The sequence below is a fragment of the Octodon degus genome, unplaced genomic scaffold, assembly GCF_000260255.1.
Source record: "Octodon degus isolate 3935 unplaced genomic scaffold, OctDeg1.0 scaffold00006, whole genome shotgun sequence".
Lineage (NCBI taxonomy): Eukaryota > Metazoa > Chordata > Mammalia > Rodentia > Octodontidae > Octodon > Octodon degus.
The window spans coordinates 12,671,819-12,695,519 of NW_004524582.1; the positions used below are offsets into that span (position 1 = coordinate 12,671,819).

The following is a 23,701-nucleotide window of genomic DNA, read 5'->3' on the forward strand; positions in this document are numbered from 1 at the left end:
AGATATACAGCTACTTTCTCTTAATCCAATGAGAAGAAAGATTTGCACTAATAGTGTTTGGACAGGATATCATGTCTGCATCTTGTACTATGAATAACTACTATGAAGATAACCATATGCAATGTATTAATTATTGTAACTAACCTGTTTTGAAACTGTCTCATTGCTATTTGTTTCTCAATAAAATTATTTTTTAAAAAAACTTAGAGTTTAAAGCAACCATCATGTGGTGCTGGAGAGTCTGGCTTGGACCGGAAGTGCTGCCAGCCTGGGCTCAGCTCGGCAGACTCGCAAGCACCTGTGCAGCTGCATTTTGAAGCCTGCTCACTTCACTTGTCATAGTGACAATGGTAAAGGCAGAAGGCAGGACATGTCTAGGGTTTCAATGGAAAGGTTCCCCAAGTACTTGTGAGAGGGATTCCTGGAGAGAGCCCCTGACTCTTGAAAGTTCCATGCTGGCCAAAAAGCAAGGCTGGGTCTTTCCAGCCCACAAAGTACAGCTGTTTATAAGGCTGTCCCATAATGTACCATGGCCCGTCTTGGCTGGTGGTCATCCTGTAGTGGCACCCAGTGTCCACATGGAGATCCAAAGCCCTGTGTCTACCCTGGATTTCTCAGCCTTGGTGCAGGGGCTGGGGAAGCAGGGGGCTGCGCCTGCTCAACTGAAATGGAGCATGAGCCTGGCTTGATTTTCACAAGGCTGCTGTAAGTAATGGACTGATTCAAAATGATAGCTTCCAGAATTCCGTCATTAGCTCTCATTGTTCCAGCCCCGTCCTCTGCTGGCGCTGGGTGGGAACAAGGACGCATTCATGTGGCATTGAGGATGGCCCATCGTTGCTGCAGTCCTGATTAATTCCAGCTGAAAGCAGCACACACTCAAGAGGACAAAGACCATCAGAGACCAGCTAACAAAGGCAGACAAATGTCCCCTTTGGGCCAAAGGAGGGGGAACACATCTTCAGGGGTCTAGCCGTCTTTTCTACAAAGCAATACTATTTTCTTTTATCCTCTTTCAGAGAAAAAAGTACTTCTCTTTCCACACTGTTTGTGTCATGGTGCATTTGTGTTCATTGACTGTCTTATTATTGATATATATTATTAATAAATATTAATAATAGTAATTGTGTTTGGTAAAACAGCACAGAATAATTGTTGTTATTTGCAGTAATATTTTCTGACTCTTAGTTCAGAGATCTTTTATGGAAATGGCAACGCTGTTAGTCTATTGTTAAAGGAAAATTAAACTTTTCAGAGCTTAAGAGTTAATGTTCCAGCATCTTAGCATCCAAAAGGGAATCTGCTCTCCGACAAAGTACCCAGAAGTCCCAGCGACAGCACAAGCGTTGAGGCATCTGTGTAAACTTTTCTTTATGTCATGATGACTTGAGTACATTTTGACAAGGGGGATGAGGAGGCTGGCAAATCCTGCAGTTGGACAGTCAGCCAATCCCGGAGCCTGGCCCCTGAATCTTCCTGGTCCAGAGGCTCTGAAAATCCCGGCTTTCTCAGGAAAAGTAAATACCCAATAGGACCAAGTCATATAACTGTAGCCTCTGTTCCCCTTGCCCCATACTGTGGCTGCATCCTAACCTATAATGGTGACAACCCCATTCAAAAAAGTGAAATGCTTCTCTCTAGTGGCCTCAGAGGTTTACCATCTCAAAAAAACAGGTCCATACACTAGCGCATGAGCAAAATGTCATCTAAAGACCTGGCCTAAGGGAAAAACACTAATGACCCAAAAGCCTTGGTGTAATTTAGGCCACACTCACTTAGATGCAAGTGAAGATTCATCTAACCCATGATTATAAAAAACCGCTGCAAGTGGTCTAGGGGTTAGATTGTTATGAGCAAGGTTAATTAATTTTCCAGGGGCATCAAAGTATACTGTGAAGTGTCCTGGAAGAAGTAATTTCATGAGAGCAATTTCCAGAAGTTTATTCACCTCATGTTGGTGAAAAATTTAGCTGCAGAAAGTATCATAATTTACTTCTTTTGAATAAAGCTTCCTCGCGTGGCTGGAACTCGCCCTTTCTGACTCACTGTTTCTCATGCTCCCTCTACAACCACCATAAAAATTTTCATTTGTTAGTATGAAATTTATGTGATTGCTTCTCTGTGCTACCTTAGAGGTAGCTAAATGTATGAAGTAGAAATCTTTTTTTTTCCTCCAGAAATTACCGTTTTAAGAACTTTTAGGGTAGCAACCTGGGTAGAACCTGAACTGAATACCATGAATTCAAAGACGACTCTCCTACATTAATGCATCCTATATAGAGATGTGTGCTAAGACATTCCGTTGTTCATGCGTTCATGCGCAAACCCATATATTCATGCATTAATGAGCTGTATGAGCACAACTGCAGAATGCTGGCAAGGTTAAAAGTTGATCAGGCAAGATATTTTACTTACAAGTAGTTATAAGTGACAATTTGGTTGCCAGCCAAAGGTAGAGATAAGTAGTTATAAGTAACAACTGGAGGGAGAACTTACAAAGGGATTTATAAGTAATAATTTGAAGGGGAAAATACAGAGCACTAAGCTCTCTAGGAGGTGCAGACATAGCCTTGTTGGAAGTCAGACACTTAAAGTATGACCTGTAACCAGGCTTTGTCAAATAGATTTCATGGAGGAGATGGAAAAGGGCTGGCTTTTATGGTTTGTCATTCAACACAGCAAGGAACCCTTGTCCTGGGGTGGGAGGAATCAACCACCTGAGCAAAGGCACAGGGGTAGGTAGTGCTCCAGGAAGGGCTGAGATGGCTGGAGCAGGGGGTACAAGGACAGAAGTCAGCAGGTAGAAGGGGAGATGAGTGTAGGCTGAAGAAGGCTTCAAGGGTTGGAGTAAGAGCTTAGACTGTGTTCCCGAGGCACTGGCAGCCTTTGAAGGTTTTCTAGTTGGATGAAGGTATGGTGGGGTTTGGACTTCAAGTTTACTGTGCTTCTTGAAATGTGGTGTGCACCCACATGGCCTGGGCTCTTACCCAAATACCAATTCTGAACCTGTAGAGGACAGGAGGGCCTGAGGTGGCACATGCCTAGCAAGCTGCAGGGCCCTGCTGCTGCTGCAGGCCCACAGGTCCTGCTTGGAGCAGTGAAGCTTCAGAGAAGGTCTGCAGAGGAGGCCTGAGGCCAAGGAAACTGCTAGGCTTTAACATGTGTTGTCACCCTGCCCGGCCAGGCCCAAAGGACCTGCTACGTTCACTCATATGTGTTAGGAGCATGACAGTCCCATTTCCAGGTACAGTTGTTACGGAGAGAGCAACACATAGATGCCAATGGCTGCATACGACATAAGGCACAGAAAAAGATTTGTGTCTCTTGTTTTTGGTGTCCTCTGCCACCATGAACTGTTGCCGTTCTGTCATGTGCCACCCTGCCTTAGAGTTAGCTGATTATGGACTGGAACCACTACAAACTGTGAGCTAAGTCAGTCTTTCCTCCTTTAACCTTGGGTATCAGGTGTTTTGACTCAGTAACGAGAAAACATGTATATATATGTACATATACATATAATATATGTATATATTAAGACATATGTTTATGGAATACAGTGTGATTTTAACAAATGTTTAAAGATCAAATCAGGGTATTTGGTATATCCAGAACCTTCCATGTTTAGTGTGTGTGTGTGTGTGTGTGTGTGTGTGTGTGTGTATGTTGGGAACATTCGAAATCCTCTTTACTGGATATGTGCAAATAAATGTTATCAACTACACAGCCATTTTTATGTTTTGAAACATTTATTAGGTGAACAGATGCTAAGAAAGGTATCTAGTTATTTAGTTAAATAAAGAAATGTTCGAAAACACATACTAGTCATATTCATAAATACTTTAATGCATTACATTAAAATTAAAATGGGTCACAGACAATTGTAGAAATTTTACGCTGCATTTTAACACAATTTGGCAGAATCTTGCATATAAGACTAGTAATGCAAGCACACACACACACAGTGAAATTAAATTTAAAGCTCCCTTTATTCTTGCTTCCTGCCCTGGTCCGCACTGTTCGCTGGTGCAACCTAGAGACTTAGCCTATAGGTTGAACATCCCTAATCTAAAATCTGAAATGCTCCCAAACTGCAAACTTTTAGGTGTCCATGGATACCACAGGTGGAAGATTCCACATCTGGCCTCAAGTGGCAGATTACAGTGAAAACACAGGCTAAAAATATCGTTTGCTTCCAATATTGTGTATAAGGAATATATAAAACACAAATAGATTTCATGTTTAGACTTTAATCCCACCCTCAAGAGATCTCATTATAGTGTATATATGCAAATACTCTAAAATCCAAAAACGTCTGCAACCTGAAACACTTGTGGTCCCAACATTTCTAGTCAGGCATCTTCACCCTGTGCCCTTGGGAAGGATTTCACAACTCTGCCAGTGTACTTGTATGTGTCCTCTCCTATTGGTGGCCTCTCAGATCCTTTCCAGGTTTCTACTATTAAAAACCAAGGTTGGAGTGAGCGCACAGGAAGATGTGCTTTGAAATATTTGGGCTGGTGGACATAGATAGATTCCTAATAATAGAATCACTATGTCAGAGGATAAATGCTTTTAAGGTTGTGTAGATATGATCCAAATGGCCTATAAAACAGTTTTACTGCCTTCTGTTGTCTTACTTCACAGGATTGTACCTGCTTCTCTGGGTCCTTCGCAACACCAAGCTTTGTAAAACCTTTGAAATCGTGCCAATTTCATAGATGAAAAATTAAATCCTGTTGTGACTTTAATTGCTTTAATTATGAATGATGTTATGAATTGCTTAATATGTTTGCTGTCCATTTGTTTTTCTGTGAATTGCCTGCTTTCATTCAATATTTGTGGAAAACTGGGAATCAAATGAACAAATTCTACACACAATAGCATGGATAAATCTTACAAGCCTCGTGTAGACAACAAAGGCAGCCAGACACAAAGAAGTAGGCCCTGTAAGATTTCTGTAAATAAAAATAAAGACCAGGCAAAACTCCCTTGGTGTTCTAAGTAGGACAGTCGTTACACTTGGCAAAAGAGGGGTGGCTAGAATGAGGGTCTGGAGCACGAGACTGGGAGGTGTTTGGAGGGAGATGGCGATTTTTTTCACCCTGGGTACTGGTTATGTGTTCACTCGGTGAAAATTCACTGTGCTTACCACACTGTGGGTCTTAAATGTCCCCATGGGTTGGAGGTCTCTGTGCTGGAGACTTGGTTGTCAAGGAGGTGCCAGTGAGAAGCAGTGAGAAGTGCGGCCTAGAGGGGGGTTCTTCAGGTCATTGGAGGTGTGGCCTTGAAAAGGACGGTGACACAAGGCTCGTTCACTCTGTCTTTTGCATCCTGATTATGGGCTCAGCTGCCCCTCCCCATGAGGTGCTGCCCCTCCCACAGCAGTGGAGGCAGTTGAGTCACGGGCTGGGATTTCCAAAGCTTGTGCCCAGAGAACCCTGTCTCTTTCTAAGTAAATCCTCACAGTGTCTCTTGTGGGGATGGAAAGCTGACTAGCACAGCTGTGTAGTAAGATTTGTGCATATCTCCCTACAGATGTTATCCTTCCATTAAAAATGTTAGGGATATTTTTTGTAAAAATTTTTAAAACTTATTTATTTATTTGGTACAGGGTCTTGCTATATGGCTCAGACTCATAGTGATCCTCCTGTCTCAGCCTCCTCAGCACTGGGATTACAGACATACACCACCATGTCTGGTTTCATTGGTCAGCACGGGGTGCATATGGTACCGGGGATCGAACCTGGGTCTTTGTGCTTAGACTGCTGAGCAATCTCCCCAGCCCTGTTAGGTATATTTTAAGCCATTCCGAATGCTTGGAATGTGTTAAACTAGTGGACAACTTGAGTATGCATCCTTTTCTCAAAGATTTAAGTTCTAGAACAAGAACTTGATACATTGCCTAGCACAGAAGAACACCCAAGGAGTGTCAGCTGGGGGTGGCACATACAGAGGCTTGAGGGGTATGGTGAGGAGGACACGTGTATGTGGCCAAACCAGAAAGCAGGCTGCAGAGGAAAACAGAAGCAAATAAGAAGAACCTTCATAGAGGACACAAGGGAAAGGAATCATGGTTGATCCCGAGTCAGCAAGGCTCTGATAAGAGGTTGTAAGCAGGAGAATGGGCATTCTCTGGACATGCTTCCTTAGCCTCCTGTGGTTCTGCTGCTCCCCACAGCCCAGCCTGCAGCCTGTAGATGCATCTGCCTGCTCCTGATAGCAAGCCTGATTCTAGCAGGGTTCTCCAGATCCATGCAGGAAGTACCCCCAGGGCCTCACTCTCTGGACCAGGACCTGTGTCCAGGCTAGAACCAGCCCACCTGTGGCTCTTTTGTGCTGCTTCTCCTCACTGCTTAGATTCTGGGAAACAGAGCCAGGTGTTGAATGCACACAGCCAAATTGTGCGAGTTGGCTCTATACCCCTGCTCCTCAGGCTGGCTGAGCCCCTGGTGGTCATCAGATCTGGAAGGGACCCAGTGAGTCCTGGCCCTCACTGTGTACCTGAGAACTGCGGCCACATGGGTTGTTCCCACCACAGGACAAGTGAGCAGGGCAGTGGGGAGACAATGCCAAGACTCAGGGCTCCCCTTGTCTCTGGTCTCTCCCTGGTTGTAACTCTAGAATTTTTAGTCTGTAGATGAGAGGCATGAAAATAAGTCTTAGTGTTGAGGGAGGAAGCTTAAAACCACTTTCACACATAGTCTTTCATCTGAAAGCCAAGAAACATCAGGGGCCTGCATCAAAGAATAAGGTACTGGTGGAGAATAGGGGTGGCACTGAATTCCTCCCAGACCTCTGACCTCCCCACCTTGAAGGCAGCCGGAAACTGTTCATTACTAAAGAGCCTCAGGTCTTCCCAGAGCTGCCAAGACAAAACTTGTGTCCTTGAATTGAATACTTAATAGGTACATGGAGCCCCTGGTAAAGAGGCAGCCAGAGCCACCCAGGTACCTGAGAGGATGGTTATGAAACCAGCCAAGGGCCCTATTTCCTACTCCAGTACCACAGCTATCACAAGAGCACTTACTTTCCTTTTAAATGTGGGCCCCGTGCCCTCCTCCCCTAGGCTCCAGTGCCGTGAGGGAGAAGGGCACTGTCCTAGGGCCACGGAAGCGTTTTCTCTCTGAGGGAAGGTTGGAAGAGAGGCAGGGTGCGTGCTGAATGCTGCCAGAGGTTTGACACTGTCTTTACTGTCTTTTTAGGGGAGACTCAGCAGCAGGAAGGAGATGAAAGTTGTGTTGCTGCTGAGGTGGTGACAGCGCCCGAGGATGCTGGGAGGCTCGCCGTCAGCTCCCCAGCAAATCCGAGCCACAGGAGCCAATGCAAGCACTTTCATCCTTCATTACCCCAGCTACTTTCTGAGGAGGAAGAAGTAAACAGGCTTGGAAGGGAAATAATTAAACTGACAAAGGAGCAAGCTGCTGCAGAATTAGGAGGGGCTCAGAGAGAGAGTCCTCTGGAGGGACCGCGGGGCTCATCTCCCTTGGGACTGGCCTCCAAGGGGGAGCTCCCTGAACACCTCCTGGACAGCTTGGCGCTGGCCCCCCAAGCCACCCAAGTGGCTGTCCTGGAAGACAGTAAAGGGGGCTCTGAGGGCAGGGACACAAACAGTGTCGTGCAAACATGAAGGGGAACAAATGCCCATACGGTCATACTTTGCAGGCACCAGGTTCAGCAAGAAAAGAATGAAGCATCAGAATATACACACAGGTCATTTTTTCCTAAACACCTCAGCAAATGAGGAATGGCTTGGATCCTGTTGCAAACTGTGAATGTCCCAGCAATGCCTGTGGGCTGTGATTTATTAAGTGGGAGTCCTCAAGCTTCTCGAGTGTCATCTCTTTCTGCCAAGGATATGTGGCTGTGAACAGGGCCAGGCTGCCATATGGCCGGTCTTTGGCCTCTGTCTTTCTGTCAGCATTTGTTTTATTAGAGATAAAATATTTCCTATTGGCATTTAATGTCATTGATCAAAACTATGGGATGAGCTGCAAATGGAGGGGGTTTTGAGTTGGGTCTAGTAATGGGGAGGTGACTGGAGAGAAGGGTGGATGGGAGCCCTGAGCATTGTGCGTGTGCAGGGTCCCAGGGGCTCCCCAAGTGGGTGTTCTTGGCCTCCTGCCACCAGCACTGTGTCCAGGTGCTGACTGACGGACAGAAACAGACGGAAGCGCCCAAGAAAATTGGGCTTCTGGTCAGAAATCCATCGCCCTGAGGGGGCCTATTTGCATCCTGCTAGAACTGAATTTTCTAGACTGTTAATCTGGGGGATTAATTGATTGGAAGTGGTAGAGGAGGTGGGTCTGGAACTCCCAGAGGTAATCCAATTCTCTGCTTTTGAAAAGAGATGAGAACTAGAAGTGGAAATGCTTGTTTGCTTTATTCAATCTGTGCTATATGTAGGGTTTTGAGGCCACTCTGCGTTGGGGAAAGAGCTGGGTGGTGTCAGTAGAGCTGTCCTGAGCCGCCTGAGCTGAAATTCTCGACTCCTTCAGTAGAATGTGCCACCAGGTACTGGGACTGGAAAGGCAAGACGCTGAGCTCCTGGCCATGAAAGGGCAAGAGAGGGCAGAAGGACCTCACCCAGCGTCGTGGGAAGAGTGGCCTGTAGAACCCAGGGCCAGGCCCATGGGTGAGAAAGGAGGACATGGCCGGCAGTACCTGGGTCTCCTAGGGATGAGACCTAGCAGTTCTGCACTGCTCCCGGGGCTGCAGGAGTCCTGTGCCATCAGGTTGGGGAGCCAGACTCCGCATATGTGTCTCTGAGAGCTGGTAGCAGACTGCACCACTCAGAATGCCTCAGAGACCCAGCAGCACATTGCAGACACCTTCCTGCAAAAGAAGGAAAGGCACCCAGGGGAGCAGAGGTGGAAATTTGTCCTGAAACCTGGTTTATACAGGCTCACCTAGGAGGGACACCTGCTCTTGGGAACTGGCCCATACCAATATGTCCCTGTCAGGTCCCATCTCCTGGTGACCTCTACTCCCAGGCATCACAGTGCCGCACTCAGGAGGGGTACAGGGGCAGAGTGGGGCCTGGCCTGGGTCAGGTGTCCGCTTCAGGGCTTCCAGTGCACTCTGAGCTTCCCCACTTGGCAGAGCAGGAACATGCTGGAGCCGGCGCCCTATCACCTTGGGATGCTCTGTCCATCCTTCTCCATTCCACAGGGTGCCTCTGCCCCTGGGCACACCCCATCACAGGTCACTGGTGGGTCACTTCTGCAGCCACGGCACTCAACCAGCCCAGCACTCACAGAAGGAGCCATCTTGTTGCACAGGCGTTGGCTGGCTGCCGATGTTCAACTTGACCACCCAGAGCAACCAAGGGAAACATCGAGGCTTAACACAGGGATAACACAAAAAAGTCTCACCCTAGAGGAGCTCTACTTTGCCTTAGTCATCCGGAGATATCCCTTTTGGGCCTGTTAATGTCTTCGTGGTTAGTTTGGCTTGTGGCAAAGCCTAACACTTTCCATCGGGGGCAGGGAAACTGAGTCCCAGAGAGGCTGGCTTTCAGAAGCTGGGGTCCGAGGAGCTGCAGCTTTAACAGTGCGAGTGCCCTCAGTCTGGAAGGCTCTTGTGTTCTTAGATGGAAGAGGAGATGAGTTTGAGCCTGACACCCAGGTAACCATGGCAATGTCCCATTCACACAGGTGACACTGTCATACCCTCTGCGGTCCCCACCCACATGGTTTTCCGTTCCATAGACATTAAAGAAAGACTGGGCAGCTACTCATGGTTGTCTTTTGTCTTTATAACCATTGCTGTGAAAGTGTGCAGCCCTCTTCCCCCACTCCACCAGAGAGCCCTGTGCAGTTCATGGTCCTTTTGGCAACAAGTTACACCTGCAGATACCTAACAAAACTACTGCATCATGAGAGCTGCAGAAGGAAAGTGTCCCCAAACTGTCTTGCAAGAAAGTCTCTGCTGACCTGAGTGTCCACCTCCCATCTCTATTGGCCTCTGTGTCAGCTACTTCCTCCTGATAACAAGATGATTGCAATAGCTTCAGGCATCATTTGTTCTCAGGTCTGTACAAAGGTAGAAGGAAGTTTCTTCTCACAGGCATTTCTCACCCAGTTCCTGACACACAGAATTGCTCAGAAGAGTATGCCTGTGTCTAAGCCAGTTCCCAGCGAGCAGAAGGTCTGATGATGGGCTCAGGTACATCAAGGTTTACCCTCTGAATTGGGGTGGGGTCTTGTCCTGGATATGTAGGTACTACAAGGGTAACTGCCAAAGCAAAATCATGCCTTAGAGGTACAGATTTAAGGAGACTTGAGTGGGTACCAAAAGCCCTGCCTCTGAGCCCTAGGGCTTCTTTCTTTGTTCCTGTTGTAAAAGCCAGAATATTAGAACTGTTGAGAAAATGGCATCCCCCCCCACTACGCCCGCTTCTCTGTGGTTGCCCTGTGTCACAGAGGTTTGTCCCCACCACTGCAGACCTGTCTGTCCTCTTGAGGCCCCTGCAGGCTTCAGAGTTGGGATAAATGACACAGGGCTGACAGGTCTCCTAATGAAAGCCTGTTTGCACGCTCTGCACCCTTGTGATTGCTCTGTACCTGTGAGCTGTTAGGTGTGGAGTGTTACATACAGCATTTGTCTTTTTTTAATTAAGGCCTGCAGAAAGGATCACTGTTTGTAAAGCAGGCATCCCTTCCCTGGCTCTGTCCCTCCCTATGCCTCTCGTACCTCCATTCTGTATGTGTGCATTCCCACACACACACACACACCTGCCTTGTCTCTCCAATCAACCAAACCCCAAGCTTCCCTGGCTAGGAGACCCCTAGCTGGTGGTGAGTGACTCAGCCCACCCTGCAGTCTTCTGCCTGCTGGCAACCATAATAAACTGAATTAGTTCAGATTTCCCATTGTTTCTTTGCTCCCAAACACACTCCTGTCTCCACTCAAAGTGCTAGAAATGGGCTCTGTTATCACTGGTTTAGATGTTGGACCGTTTTCTAATGTGTTCCTCCCACTGACGCATGGGCACCAGCCAACCAGGGCATGAGAAATTTGGTCTCAAAGGACTTCAGAAGAGCGGCTCATTGAGGCTTTCTGCCCTGCCTCTCTCAAGTAGCTGCATAGTTTTGCCTTTCAGGTTTTCTGTGCATCTAAAACAAGGGTGTTCTGTGAGCTTTGCTGCCTTCCCACTGCCTGTGGGAGCCTGGTGCCTTGCTTCTCTTTGGAAATGGACTTGATTGGAGGGCTTTCTCTCTCTATTTTCATTCTGGAAGCCTCCATTTGAGACAATCCTTTTTCTTGATAAAATCCAAGGGTACCTTCAGAGGCTTCCGGTAGGGTATCAAAGCTCGGAGCACTGACTCCGCTCACAGCTTTAACATATTCTTTGCCCCCAGATGGCTTTCTGAATGGAGAAAACTGCAGAGAGAGATGCAACTAGGAACTTGGTCTTGAATCTAATTAGAAAGAGATGCAGAAAAAAAAAAACCCAAAAAACAAGGACTGGCCTTTTGATACGATGGCAGGGCACAAAGACAAAGCCAGATGAGTTGATCCAGCACACAGGCAATTTAAAATGATAGACGCAAAGGTGCCATGTTCCTGCTCAAGAGTTTTCCTTCTGGATGCAGGGGGAGGGGTGTGTATGGAGCGCTGGGACATTTGACTTTGGACAGTTTGTGTGAGCCCAGGAACACATTTTGGGATCTCAGCCAAGGCCAGTGAGAGCTATTCAATGTAAAACAATTGACTTTTTCTTAAATCCAGCTGCTGTTTTGTAGTTTTATGTAAAGAAACAAGTAACTTCTTCTCCTTTGTAGGCCTTACTGTATTAGATGCTATGAGCACCATGTATCATAACTATACCTTATTCTTACTTTGAATGAAAATGTGATGATTTTCCTAATATAGCTGATTAATTATCCATATTATTTGTGTCCTCTCAGCACTGAACACTGCTTATAGAGGATGGTAGTGACTTATCAGTTGCAATCTGCTACCTAAAATTACTCGATCATATGGTAGCCATGAAAAAATATGGTGAATGTAAAGATTTTATGCATTCAGTCAAAAAAGACAGATCTAAAATCAGTCGTTTTATTTCCTGCAGTCTTTCAAGTTGACCAAAGCACTCACTGATTTGCTCTATTTTTTTTTCACATTTTTAGTATTTCTGTGTATATGCACTAAAAAGCCCCACTCAGGAAAAAAAAAAAATCACTGCAATTCTGAGAAAAAGCTTATCCTAAACATCTAAAGATAGTATTTCTAATTATTGTCTACATTGTGTTTAAACTATGCAAACTTGAACATTATTCTCACTTTACCAGCTGTGTCTAGGTAGAGTCATTACATCAAACGCTTCTAATTTTACGAAAAGAAATCAAAACAAGCGTGTGTTTAGGTCCCAGTGACAAATGCAAACCCTATGAGTCAAATGGGCAAACTGATTAGCAAGCTGGCTGGGAAGTCCAAACAGCAAATATAAGGAGATTAACAAAATAGATCTAGAGGATGAGAAGGGCAAAAATAGACTCTGGGGGCCAAGTCGGGTCCAGTGGGTGGGCTGCGTGGCGCAGTATGGTTCTGCGCCAGGATCCAGATGTCTGCTTTCTGGCTCACAGCCTTCGCTGGCTTCTCTTCGGCCCCTCCCCCCAAGAGCTGCAATGGCAGGGTTTCTCTCATCCAGCTTCCCAGGGGTGGCAGAGATTCTTCTTAGAACCCCCGCGACAGTGCCCTTTCCTTCACTGGACTCCTTCCAGTTGCATGGCTCTTGCTTCCTCACATGGTAGCCTGGTCTGTTGGGAGGGAGAGATTTTTTCTGACTTTAGCCGCTGTTATTATCTCGATCCTTATTAGCGTTAAGCTATGTACCACTCAGGAAGCAGACTTACGGAATAATCCAGTATACTAGTTTATCATACAGGAAAGAAAACCCAGGCTCTGAGAAGTTAAATGACTTCTGTAGATTATACACTGTGGAAGTGCAGCAGAATCAGGGTTCAGACCTGGGTTCCAAATGTAATACTCTGAGGTGTGATCAAAATATACAATGAATGTTTGTATTTTTAAAAATTACAGTAGGAAATGCATTGCCATTAATCTCCCTTGGAATACGCTGCCTCTCTGCAAATACTCCAGTCCCATTGTCCTTGTCACTTTCTGAAGCAGTTCTGGAAGTCCTCTTTCGTGAGTGTCTTCAGTTGCACTGTCCTGCTCCCTGGTGTCCTGAATCAGTCGGATGTTTACCTTTCACTGCTCCTTCTGACTTTGGGGGAGGGACAGAAGTCACGTGGTACCAGATCTGGTGAATAAGGTGAATGAAGACACACTACTGCTTTTATTGCCTTACTAGATATGATGTGTGACACAGAGTACTGTCACAATGGAGGATGAAGCCTTTTTACTCTTTTCTCAGGCCATTTCCTATACACGTCACTTCTGTCATAGAAAGATATGACACTGTGTCCTCATCCACCTTGCTCATTGGCGCTGGAACTGTGCGACTTCTGGCCTTTCTCCAAAGTCAAAAGACCATGAGAGGTAAACATGTTGAGTCAATTCAGAACCTGGAGGTAGCCAGGCATTACAACTAAAGACAAGAAAGAGTTCATCAAGAATGACAGGATGAGTGGCTTTGGAGCAAGCGGAGCATTCTCAAGGTCAATTAATAACAGTATCTTCTACTGTAACCATTTTCCTTATTTAAACATTCATCATGGTTTCCATCTCACTTCCTACATGCTGTGCTCTGTCCTTCCAGTGAGCTACAATTTGTGCTATTGCACTCTTATTTCCTCTTTGTTTCTAATCCCTGGGGCCCCACGGATAGTTCGCCAATCCCATTCCCATTAACAGGCAGCACAGCAGTGCAATGAGTCAGCTAGGGTGTCTCCTTGGCTGTGCCCAGGGTCAAGTGCAGTGAGGAGGGAAACAGGAAAGAAGGAAGAGAGGAGCAGGACCAGCCCCTTGGAAATGCCACTGAAGCCCTTGGTGGGCCTGCAGCAACCATACTCCGGGGGGAATCGGATTCCTCTCGGCCATGTGTACCTCTGTAACTGCTGCCTCTTTTCTGATAGAGACAGGCGAGCACGTCCATTTGAGATCAGAATATTCAGAGGCTCTGTTTGCAGATTCGCTTTAGTGCCGAGCTGTGGGTTTCCAGTGAATATTTCACACCAGTAAGGACCAGTTGGCGGAGCAAAGGCAACAGCCGTTCTCTCTAGTTGTCACTTGAGTTCAAGAAAGACTTTAAAATAACAAGTTAGTCCTAGTTTGAGGTAAAAATAACCACTGGGGATGGGTTTTTGGCTGTGGTTCAGTTTAACTCACTGCCTGATGAGCCCAGGAGAAATGGGAGCTGCCTCGGGGTGAGGGGAGGTAGAGCTGAGTTGTGACCCATCCGGGAGGTAGAGTTATCACAGGTACTTCCGTCTGGTGAGCAAAGGCCGTTCTAGACTATGTGCAGATGATAATCCTTCTAGAGGGACTTGAAACTCCCACCAAGGCCCAATCAAACTCACCCTGCCCGGCTTCCGCTTGCCTTTGCCACATCTCACCCTGGAAGAGTGTCAAGACTGCTGGCAACTCCAGCTGCCCACCTCCAACCCCTGTGACCTGCCAGGCATGTGGCTTCACTGCTGCTGTCTTATTAGACCCGGAAAATGACGGACCAAAGGCTGCCTGTGAAGGATGTAATTGGCCCAGGCTGGCATGCATGCCAGATGCCTCATTCCTCCCAGGCCAGGGGCTCTGTGATAGACGCACTAACCCCAGTACTGGCTCCAAATGGGATTCCACAACCCCGAGACATATATAATATAATATATAAGGAGCTCACGCATGCATGCACGTGTGTACACACACACACACACATACACACACACACACTCAGACTTCCTAGACTTATCTAACTGTGGTGATTCCCACAGGTACAACAATCAGTGACTGAATGTGCTTCTGGCAGGGTTAGAGACAGGGAGTAAGTGCTGAAAAGGTTTAGAAATTCTTTTCACCATCTCAAAATAAATGAATAAATAAATAAAAATAAAAGGAGGAAGGGAAGTTTGTTGGTTGGAAGGGAAGAAGCAAACAAAGTAACCAAGGAAGGCCTCGGTGCTGGGCTGAATTGCTGCATCTTTACTGAGCAACAGAGGCTGGCAAGCATCCCTCTTAGAAGCAGCTCTCCCTAGGGCACTGGCGATGGGATAACAGCGGTCGGCTGGGGGTAGGGGTGAGGGTTACTTCCGTTGCACTCTCAGTGGGTGGGGTCTCCCAGTGCCAAGGAGGAGTCTAAAGGGAAGAGGCCTTCCTCCAGGTAAGGGGTGTCTCAGGGGTCATAAGTGGGGGCTCTGGGGGCTGGGGCTCAGGGAGGGAAGGGATCTCAGCAGCAGAAAGCTATAGAGGTGCTGGATTTAGGCATGTCTGGGCAGGGGCCTGAGTGTTACTGGAACTGGGGCTTAGAGCCTATGGGTGGCCCTTGGAGTGGAAGAGGGAAGCAACTTGGCCTAGGAGGAGAAGACCTCAGGCTGAAGGGTGTGTGTGGTTGCAAAGGTAGAGAGGCTCCAAGGCAGAGAGGGCCTAGGGACAGAGAATTTTCTCTGCACACATGGCTCCTGGAGTTCTGGTGGGAGTGCCTCTGGCATAGAGGGAGTATCTCCTGTGTAGAGGTAAGGGAGGAAATCTAGGTGGGGAGGATACCTGGGGCGCACTGGGGTGCTCTGGGCATGGAGAGTCCCTTGAAGTAAATGGGTGTTCCAGGGCACAAGGGTATCCTTGCAGGATGGGGTCTTGGGGTGCACAAGGATGTACAGGAGGGCGGTGGTCTGCTGAGGGTCTGCAAGTAAGCGGGAGCGGGTGTCACAGTAGGAAGGGCCTTTAGAGTACACTGATGTGTCCCAGCAGAGGACCCCTGGGGTACAGGGAAATGGTTGTCCCGGCAAGGAGGACTCTCAGGATTCAAAGGGGTGTCCTGACTGGGTGGGATCTCCAAGTGCATGGAATGTGGGGGGCTGAGAGGGCTCTCTGGGTGTATGGAGGGCTTCTGGGCCTGGAGCTCTCAGGTACACGGGGCTCACAGGCACACAGGGAAGTCCAGGCAGGGTGGGTCTTGGTGCACAGGTGTGTGGCAGGGTTAGGGCTTGGGTGCGTGGGGGCATGCAGGGTGTCCTAGGAGGGACGGTGGGCTCCAAGGCAGGTGGCATCCAGGGTGCTCAGGCAGTCTTGCAGTCACTGTTGCGTCGCCTCTTCCTGTGCTCCTCCAGCTCCCGCGCCCCGCTCGCCCATGCCTCTGTGCTGCCCAAGCCCACCACGCAGCAGGCCAGCCTGGGCCCTGCGTTGCCGTTCTCCAAGCTGGCCGGGTTGTCGCCGCAGCCCATGTCATCTTCTCCGGCGTGGACTACCAGGGCACGGCCCACGATGGAATGTGGGCCTGCGAGGGAAGCGGGGAGCCCGGCCTGGTACTTCCAAAGGCGGCCTCCAGGGCGCACCACAAAGTTGCCGAAGTCGCCAGGATGTTGCGGGTGCGGCGTGGACCATGGGTTGTAGTGTGGTCCTGTGGAGTCACAGCCCTGGCTCAGGTCGCCGAAGCGGTGCACATGGATGGCACGTCGGGAGCCGGTGGCGTCCTCGGGGAAGCCCTCCAGGTCGAAGATGGCCTCAAGCCTGGCCTCAGGAGCGGACTGCCGAAAGAGGACCAGGCCAGTGACCCGGGGCTGCCCGGTGCCCAGCTTGGAGGACGGCTGCACGCGACACACTGCGTGTAGCTCTCCGGTCGCCTGCTGCCGTGGCACCAGCTCCTTCCAGATGTCCATCACCTTGGCATGCATGTCACGGATCTGCTCCAACACATTGGGGCTGGGCTCCTCCGGGTCCGTGCTGTTCAGGGCATGTGCCAGGCCTGCTGCCAGAAGCAGGCAGCCACACAGTAAGGCCCGCATGGTCGGGGTCTGCGCCTAAGGGTTGCCCCTGTGGGAACAAGCAGAGCACCCAGGGGATTTGAAATAACGAGTCTTAGGGACCCCACCCTGGACAGGTCCACCTCATCTCACTGTCCAGGCCCCCCAAAGGGCCTTCTTGGCCCAGCAGACCTTCATGGTTCAGAAGATGGGCCAGTTCTGTGTGCAGGACACTGGGCAAGGGGCTTGGTTTATAAAACTGGGGAAGACCCACTCAAGGCCATCTGGACAAACTCAGAGCTATGTCCCTCCTCAAGCTGTGCCTCTGTTTCCCGGGGGGAGTGTCACGGCCGTGCAGGTGTGTGGGGCCCTTCCAGACTCCGTCTTCTACATCTCCCTGTGTAACCTCTTGCTGATCTTTCTATATCCAACCAGCAAACCTGCCTCTGGGCCTCCCAGCCTCCCCACCTAGGCCTTCAGGCTCAGGACTCACACACTCTGGTCTATTCATAGGTAACCTGGCCCCTGGCCCCACACCCTGCAGTAGCAAAACCTTAATCTGGAGAGAGCCTGAGATAGGGCACCGCTACACAGCAGTCAGGTCCTGAAACCATCTGATTGCAACCCTGTGATTAAAGTCGGACTCTTGTGCTAGGGTAGGACAGAGAAAGTTATGCCCGTCCCCTCAGGGGTCTCCAGAAAGTATGCCTACAGGAGGCCATTTCCAAGTTGGGGTCTACCAGAAGAGCAGGAGTTTCCCAGCTAAGCCTTTTGAAGCAGGAGGCTTCCTGGGAGGCATTTCAGGCATACTGGTGGGAATGGAAGGGTGGAGGTTGGTGGCTGGAGGAAATGTCCTATGGACAGAGCACCATGATTGTGAGTGTCTATAGACAGCTGAGGCTCAAGGGGAAACCTTGAGCCAGGGACAGAGGGACAGCTTGGCTGTGTTAAGGGTCAGCTAGGGGCTAGTATGGGATAAGGTGTCTATGCAAAGATGTGGGTAATGAGAAAAATTTAGAAGTCCAGTACTGATGCAAGAAGACAGAACTTTGATGTCACCACCAAGAAAAGAAAAGTAAGGAGCTAGATACTCCGCTCCCATGCGTATGGAACATGGTACAGAATCAGCAGCAGGGAGCCCTCACAGGGCACCTATAAATAAGCACAATTATTGTGTCCATTAAAATTGCTTAAAAATGTTGCAAATTCTCAAAGTCTGAGAGGAGAAAGGATGAAGCCTGGTCCTTGTGAACAAAGAGGATGGAAAGGTGACAGAAATCAACCTTCTAGAGCAGACAGAGACACAGAGAAGCTGAGCGGGGGTGGCCTAACCCAGGCAGAAATGGGGACAGCTTTCCCCAAAGTGAGGGGAGGTCAGGCGGCACTGGCAGGAAGGGACAGCAAGCAGCAGTGTGGCCAGGTTTCCAGCAGGGGACGCTGGGGTGGGGGTGGGTAGGGTCCAGGCTTCGAGGCAGCGGAGAGGCTGTGTGAGCCAGCACCTGCGGAGGGTAGGCTGCCTTGGGAGTCCCGGGACGCAGATATTTGGAGTCTCGGTCCAGCTTTGGGTGAGATGGGCTGGCTCATGTTGGCTCCACATCAGACACTGGCTTTAAAAACACAGATGCTTGAGCCCCACCTGGGAGACTAACTCATTGGCGGGGCTCCTTTAGGAAAAGGAAAGTTCTAGATCAGCATCTCAGCCACAACAGACAGCTGACCCTCAGGATCGGTGGGAGTCGGGGGCCCCAGGGCACACCTCCTACTCTGTGGATGCCAAGGTCTGTGGGTGCTCCTGTCCGTTATGTGAAATGGCAGAGCGCTGGCACATGGGCTACACATGTCCCCCTGCACTTCAAACATCTCTGGGTTACTCGCTACATTTCACTCAGTGCTATGTAGGTAGTCCTTACTCTGTGTTGTTTAGAGAACAATGAGAAAAGGTCTGTTTAGTACAAACATAGATTTTTTTTTTTTTTTTTTTTTTTTTTTTGCATTTTCCATCTGAGGTTGGTGGAATCCAAGGATGCAGAATCTACAGGCCCAGAGAGCTAACTGTCCTGTGAGCTCCAGGGCCACTAACTTGCTAGCCTCAGGCACCTGCCCAGTGAAATGAGGCCAGCCACAGCCGAGAGAGGCATGCAGAAGACTGTGTGAGGTATTTATAAGCCAGGCTTCTACCATATTTTAAAAATGTGTCCAAAGGGACTAATGATGCCTCCAAAGAACTAGTCTGAAGGTCAAGTGCACTTTCAAGGGCCCCCTCCAACCCCAAAGTGGACACCATTTACTAAAACAAATCCAGGATTGAGTCTGCATTCTCTACAGAGCTGTCGCAGGAAGGCTATTTAGTATGGTGATTACAAGAATGGATTCTGGAACTCACCTCATGAATCGAAAGCCTTGAGCTCTAAGAGGTAGCTGTCATTGTCATGTTTTATACAGAGCAACAGAGTAAGCTGTGAACTGCAAACTGTCCATGGGCCTGTCTCCCCTCTGAGCTGCAGCTTTCTTAGCTGCGGCTGGTGTAGTAATGCTTACCTTAGAAGCTTGCTGGCAGGCTGAAAATGGACACTGAGAACTGCTAAGGTGTGGTCTGCCCTAGACACCACACACACCAGTCAGGCCCCACATCATGAAGCACCCCACTACCACCGCCTCTAGCCCAAAGCCGGGTGTGGAGAGTCCTCAGCAAAGAAGCTACCTGTGGAAGTGTTGGGACCATCAGCTGAGAAAGCCATGGGACCCATAGAAGTCGCACATGCCCAACCTAGTCTCCAAGGAGTAGCTGGGAAGGTGGGACAGCAAGCAGAGAAAATGAATCCAGGGACCAGCCTCTCTGACTTGGCCTGGTGTGGTGTTGCAACTAAAGCTGTAGGAGTGTGTGGGGACACAGGGGGCTTTCCTGGAGCTTTTCCAGTGGGGACTTCCTCTGGGGACCACCCTGATGCCCAGTGCTGCTCTGCATCCAGAAAAGTTTTCCTTCAAAGCAGAGAGCAAAATCAGGCTGTCTTGGTATTTCTGAACTTCTTTTCTTCTATTTTTTTTTTTTTCAGGAATACCTGGGCAATAATAACCATCTGAAGGAGCTGTTTTTCTGGTAATTTTTTTTTTAAATGGAAGGAAATAAGAAAAAAAAAGAGGCCTTCGTGCACCCAGGTAAACTCTGACTCCTTCTGCCCTCTCTGTCCCGGGTCCCCTGTATGGGCTTCAGCCTTCTGGAACAGCCTCCCACCCGGTGTCACAGTGAACAGACTAACTTGTTTTTAGAACCGTCCATGTACGGTCTGCAGAGGATGATAAGCCTATCAGAGAGAAGCCACCAGGGCCTTTTCCCTGAACCAAAGGAAGTCTCCGAGCCTGTGTCTCCCTCCTGGCTCAATATCTGCAAGAATTTGAGCCTTGAAAACTCTGCCTGAGTTTGTGTCCCTTGACTCCCTCCCAGAGGGAGCCCTTGGTGGAAGCTGGAGGTGGCGGGGCCACAGCCTTGGCTTCATGCCTCTCCTGAGCACTGGCTGTCTAGGGTCTCTGCTGACCCCTAAGCCAAACAACCTCCAGTTGGGCAGCCCTGAGAAATCTATGTCTCACAGGATTTCTTTTTCCTAATGCTCAAGTCCTTTCAGATGGGACTTTGCAGATCTAGAAGGCCAAACAAATTCCTTCTCCCCATGGCCTTCCTCCCCCAGAGCAGCTGGGCCTCTCCTTAAATGTTTCCCTCCCTTGAACATGACCAAGTCCATTCCCAAGACGAGGCCTCCTGACCTGCCTGCCTGCCCGCTGTTAAGAATCACACACAGAGAAGAACAGGACCAATCTGAACTCGGCACCCACCTGGCCAGGCCGTCCAGGAGACCTTTCCTCCTGCAGTGGGAGAAGCACCTCTGGCAACTTCAGGAATTCGGGCTGCCTCCTGGGCTGGGTTGTTTGTGAGCTGAGGAAGCCAGCCCAGGGGAGTGGTCAGCAGGAGGGAACAAGGTCATTGGGCCGGGCCAGGGTGGAGAAGCCAGCCAGATGTCCCCTGTTGCAAAATCATCTCACCTCCTCCTCCTGCTCCTCCTCCTCCTCCTCCTCCTCCTCCTCCTGCTCCTCTTTCTCCTTTTCCTCCTCATGCTTGGTCCCCACCTCCCTGTCCCTTCCCATCCTCAGCCCCCTTGCCAAGTCTGCCTTTTCATGAAGTCCCTGGCTTCTAAAGACGCAGCCTGTGACCTTCAGCATGCAGCAGAGAAATAAACACGAGAAGGAAAATTGCCTGTTTGGAGAGGGACACAATGGCTGCCTTATGAGAAGCCTTCTCTTTTCCCCCCTCGGCTTATTTGACTTATGTGACTTATTTTTGCTGGATGCTGGTATGTGTTTAAGACAAACACAGGCTCTTGGCCTTTGTACGTGAGTGATGTTTTCTCCAGAACTTGGCAGTCACTACGAAGAGGTAAGCAGCACATGTAGCAGTGCAAAGCTCTAGTTTTGTCACCTCCTAACTGTATGCTCCTGGACCCATGACAGCTTCCCTGTGCCTCTCTTGTAGCATCTGTCAAATGGACATGTGACACTGGCCACCCAGCACCATCACTGTGACAGTGAAATAAGACTGTCACACAAGTGCGACCCCCAGCCCCAAAAGGAGTGCAGATCCAGTGCCTGGACTTCCTACACAATGCCATTAATACCACTGTCATTGTCATTGTTGTCATTAAAATGACAGAGGAGCCTTTCAAGAGGGTGCATGGTCTTTCTGGGACAACCAGCAGCTTTATCTTCACAAGATCCTTTTCTCTCTTGCTGCCATAAACTCTTCTCAATCACAGCAGCTTTTTCTAGAAATAGAAGCCTTGCTTTCCCCAAAAAGCCCACAGGGGAAAAGGGAGCTTGCTGCTGCTTGCCTGTCCTCCTGGGTCCCTTCAACAAATGGCCTTTGGGTGCCCCCTGCCAGGCTGTGCACCAGAGGTAAAAGACCATGAACATGCTAAGCACTGGGGACCCAGAGCTGCAGGAGCCTTAGCCCCTTGGGGTCCACACTCTGAGAAAAGAAACAGCAGTTGGGATGGGGGAAGTACAGCTAGGGAAGGAGGGACAGGGCCCCTCTGGCAGCGGGAAAGCTTGTTCAATAATGTAGGTCTCTGTGTCCCAGCCCATTCACCCAACTGGGTCAAAAAAGATGCCTCATGAAACACTTGTTTTAAAAGCCAGTGGTCTTGATGGGCAACCAGCTTTTGGAACCCAGGATTGTCATAAAAAGCTGAAATGCAAGATTTTCACGCAGAGGCATCCATTCCAGAAGATAAGATGGATCATTCCCAATACTCAGGACTTCCAGCACTCTGCCCTACTTGGGCCTACAACTGCGGGTTTGGATAGAGCAGTTCAGCCCAGCTCTGCAATCTGTTGGTGGGTGTGGTTGTCCACCAATAAGCATGGATTCTGTGGGTGGGCATGGTTGTCCTCTACCAATGAGCTTGGATTCTGTGGGCATGGTTGTCCTCCACCAATAAGTATGGATTCTGTGGGTGGGTGTGGTTGTCCTCCACCAATGAGCTTGGATTCTGTGGGCATGGTTGTCCTCCACCAATAAGCATGGATTCTGTGGGTGGGTGTGGTTGTCCTCCACCAATGAGCTTGGATTCTGTGGGTGGGCATGGTTGTCCTCTACAAATGAGCTTGGATTCTGTGGGTGAGCATGTTGTCCTCTACCAATGAGCTTGGATTCTGTGGGCGTGGTTGTCCTCCACCAATGAGATTCCAAGTTCCAAATGCCAACCCCTCCTTTTGCCTTCTCATTGTGAATAGTTGATCCAATTAAAATATATATATTTTTATTTGATTCTTTTTTTTTTTTTTTTTTTTCAGAACCGGGGATTGAACTCAGGCCCTTGCACTTGCCAGGAAAGCACTTATTCCACTGAGCCATCTCCCCGGCCCTTTATTTGATTCTTGAAATAACTCTGGAGGATGATAGCTACTATTTTGTTTAGACTAATTGTATTCCTTTTAAGGTTCAAAAAGGTACTCCCCCTGTTCTGTTTTGATATTTTCTTCTAAGAAGCCCCTTTTTGTCTAGCAAGTGGTACTATGTGGGGGATCACAAATGATAAACTGACATAGTAGCTGTCTGAGGCTCTCCTCGCCCTAACTTGTGGGCCAGTTTTGGAATGTGCAGATCCCATCACCTCTCGGTCAATGCTGAGATCTTGATGGTCAGTGAGGCTGAGAGGCTCACAGAGCAGGTTGAGGTTTGCTGAGGTCAATACAGGGAAAGCCAGTCCCCAGGGGTGGATGTAAATCTTGTTTCTTTTATGATGTGAAACTTGCCCAATCAACCATACTTGTAGCTGTTCCTGGAAAAACACTCCATCCCAGCCCCGGCACTGGCAAATAGAATGGTGGCTAGCGGGAGATTCTTGGGCTTACTTCCCAGGAAACACTGATGCCCCGTACTCCTATTTCCTTGCAGTTCTTGTCTCTTGCTCTTTGTCTTTCTTGCTGTGTGCTGTAACCCCAGGAAGAAGGTCCAGGACTCATTGTGGGGGTCCCTGATAACTGGCCTGGTAGAAAAGCTCATTAATACCCCTTGTCAGTGACTCAGGGACAGTCTCTTCAGGGACAGTCATGTGCTACAACACACTCCGCTGGGGCTGTTAAAAGACATACAACCTGTCTCTCTCTTTCTCACTGGACTTGAAGCACTGGAAGGAAAGCCTGGGATTACTGTGGCCCCTATATTCCACTAAAGCAGAATCCTTTCAAGGATAAGGCCAACATAGAAGAAAGTGGAATAAAACTAGAGTGAAATTTGGACTCATGGGCCTGTTTAAGCCCCTGGATCTAGCCAGACCTGAAAGTCTGTTTTG

The 23,701-nt window shown here is 48.8% G+C and overlaps 2 protein-coding genes across 3 annotated transcripts in view; one reads left to right on the forward strand and one right to left on the reverse strand.

The window, feature by feature from the left end:
- Ccdc149 (coiled-coil domain containing 149) overlaps positions 1 to 10,870 on the forward strand; it is a 96,630-nt gene extending 85,760 nt beyond the window's left edge. The window contains exon 12 of the mRNA XM_012516441.2: positions 7,203 to 10,870. Coding sequence (XP_012371895.1) covers positions 7,203 to 7,627 — 425 coding nt within the window. The 3' untranslated portion in view covers positions 7,628 to 10,870. The remainder of the gene's footprint in view (positions 1 to 7,202) is intronic.
- Positions 10,871 to 12,067: 1,197 nt separating this feature from the next.
- Sod3 (superoxide dismutase 3) lies at positions 12,068 to 20,794 on the reverse strand. Of its 2 annotated transcripts, none has more exons than XM_023699294.1 (2): positions 20,688 to 20,794; positions 12,068 to 16,929 (listed from the first exon to the last, which is right to left on the reverse strand). In XM_023699294.1, exon 2 carries the CDS (start codon positions 16,899 to 16,901, stop codon positions 16,176 to 16,178), a length of 726 nt encoding a protein of 241 aa, XP_023555062.1. In that variant the 5' UTR covers positions 16,902 to 16,929; positions 20,688 to 20,794; the 3' UTR covers positions 12,068 to 16,175. The 2 variants fall into 2 exon arrangements, with proteins under 2 accessions (XP_023555062.1, XP_023555058.1); XM_023699290.1 differs by having other exon boundaries at positions 12,068 to 16,950; positions 20,688 to 20,791.
- Between the last annotated feature and the right edge of the window lie 2,907 nt (positions 20,795 to 23,701).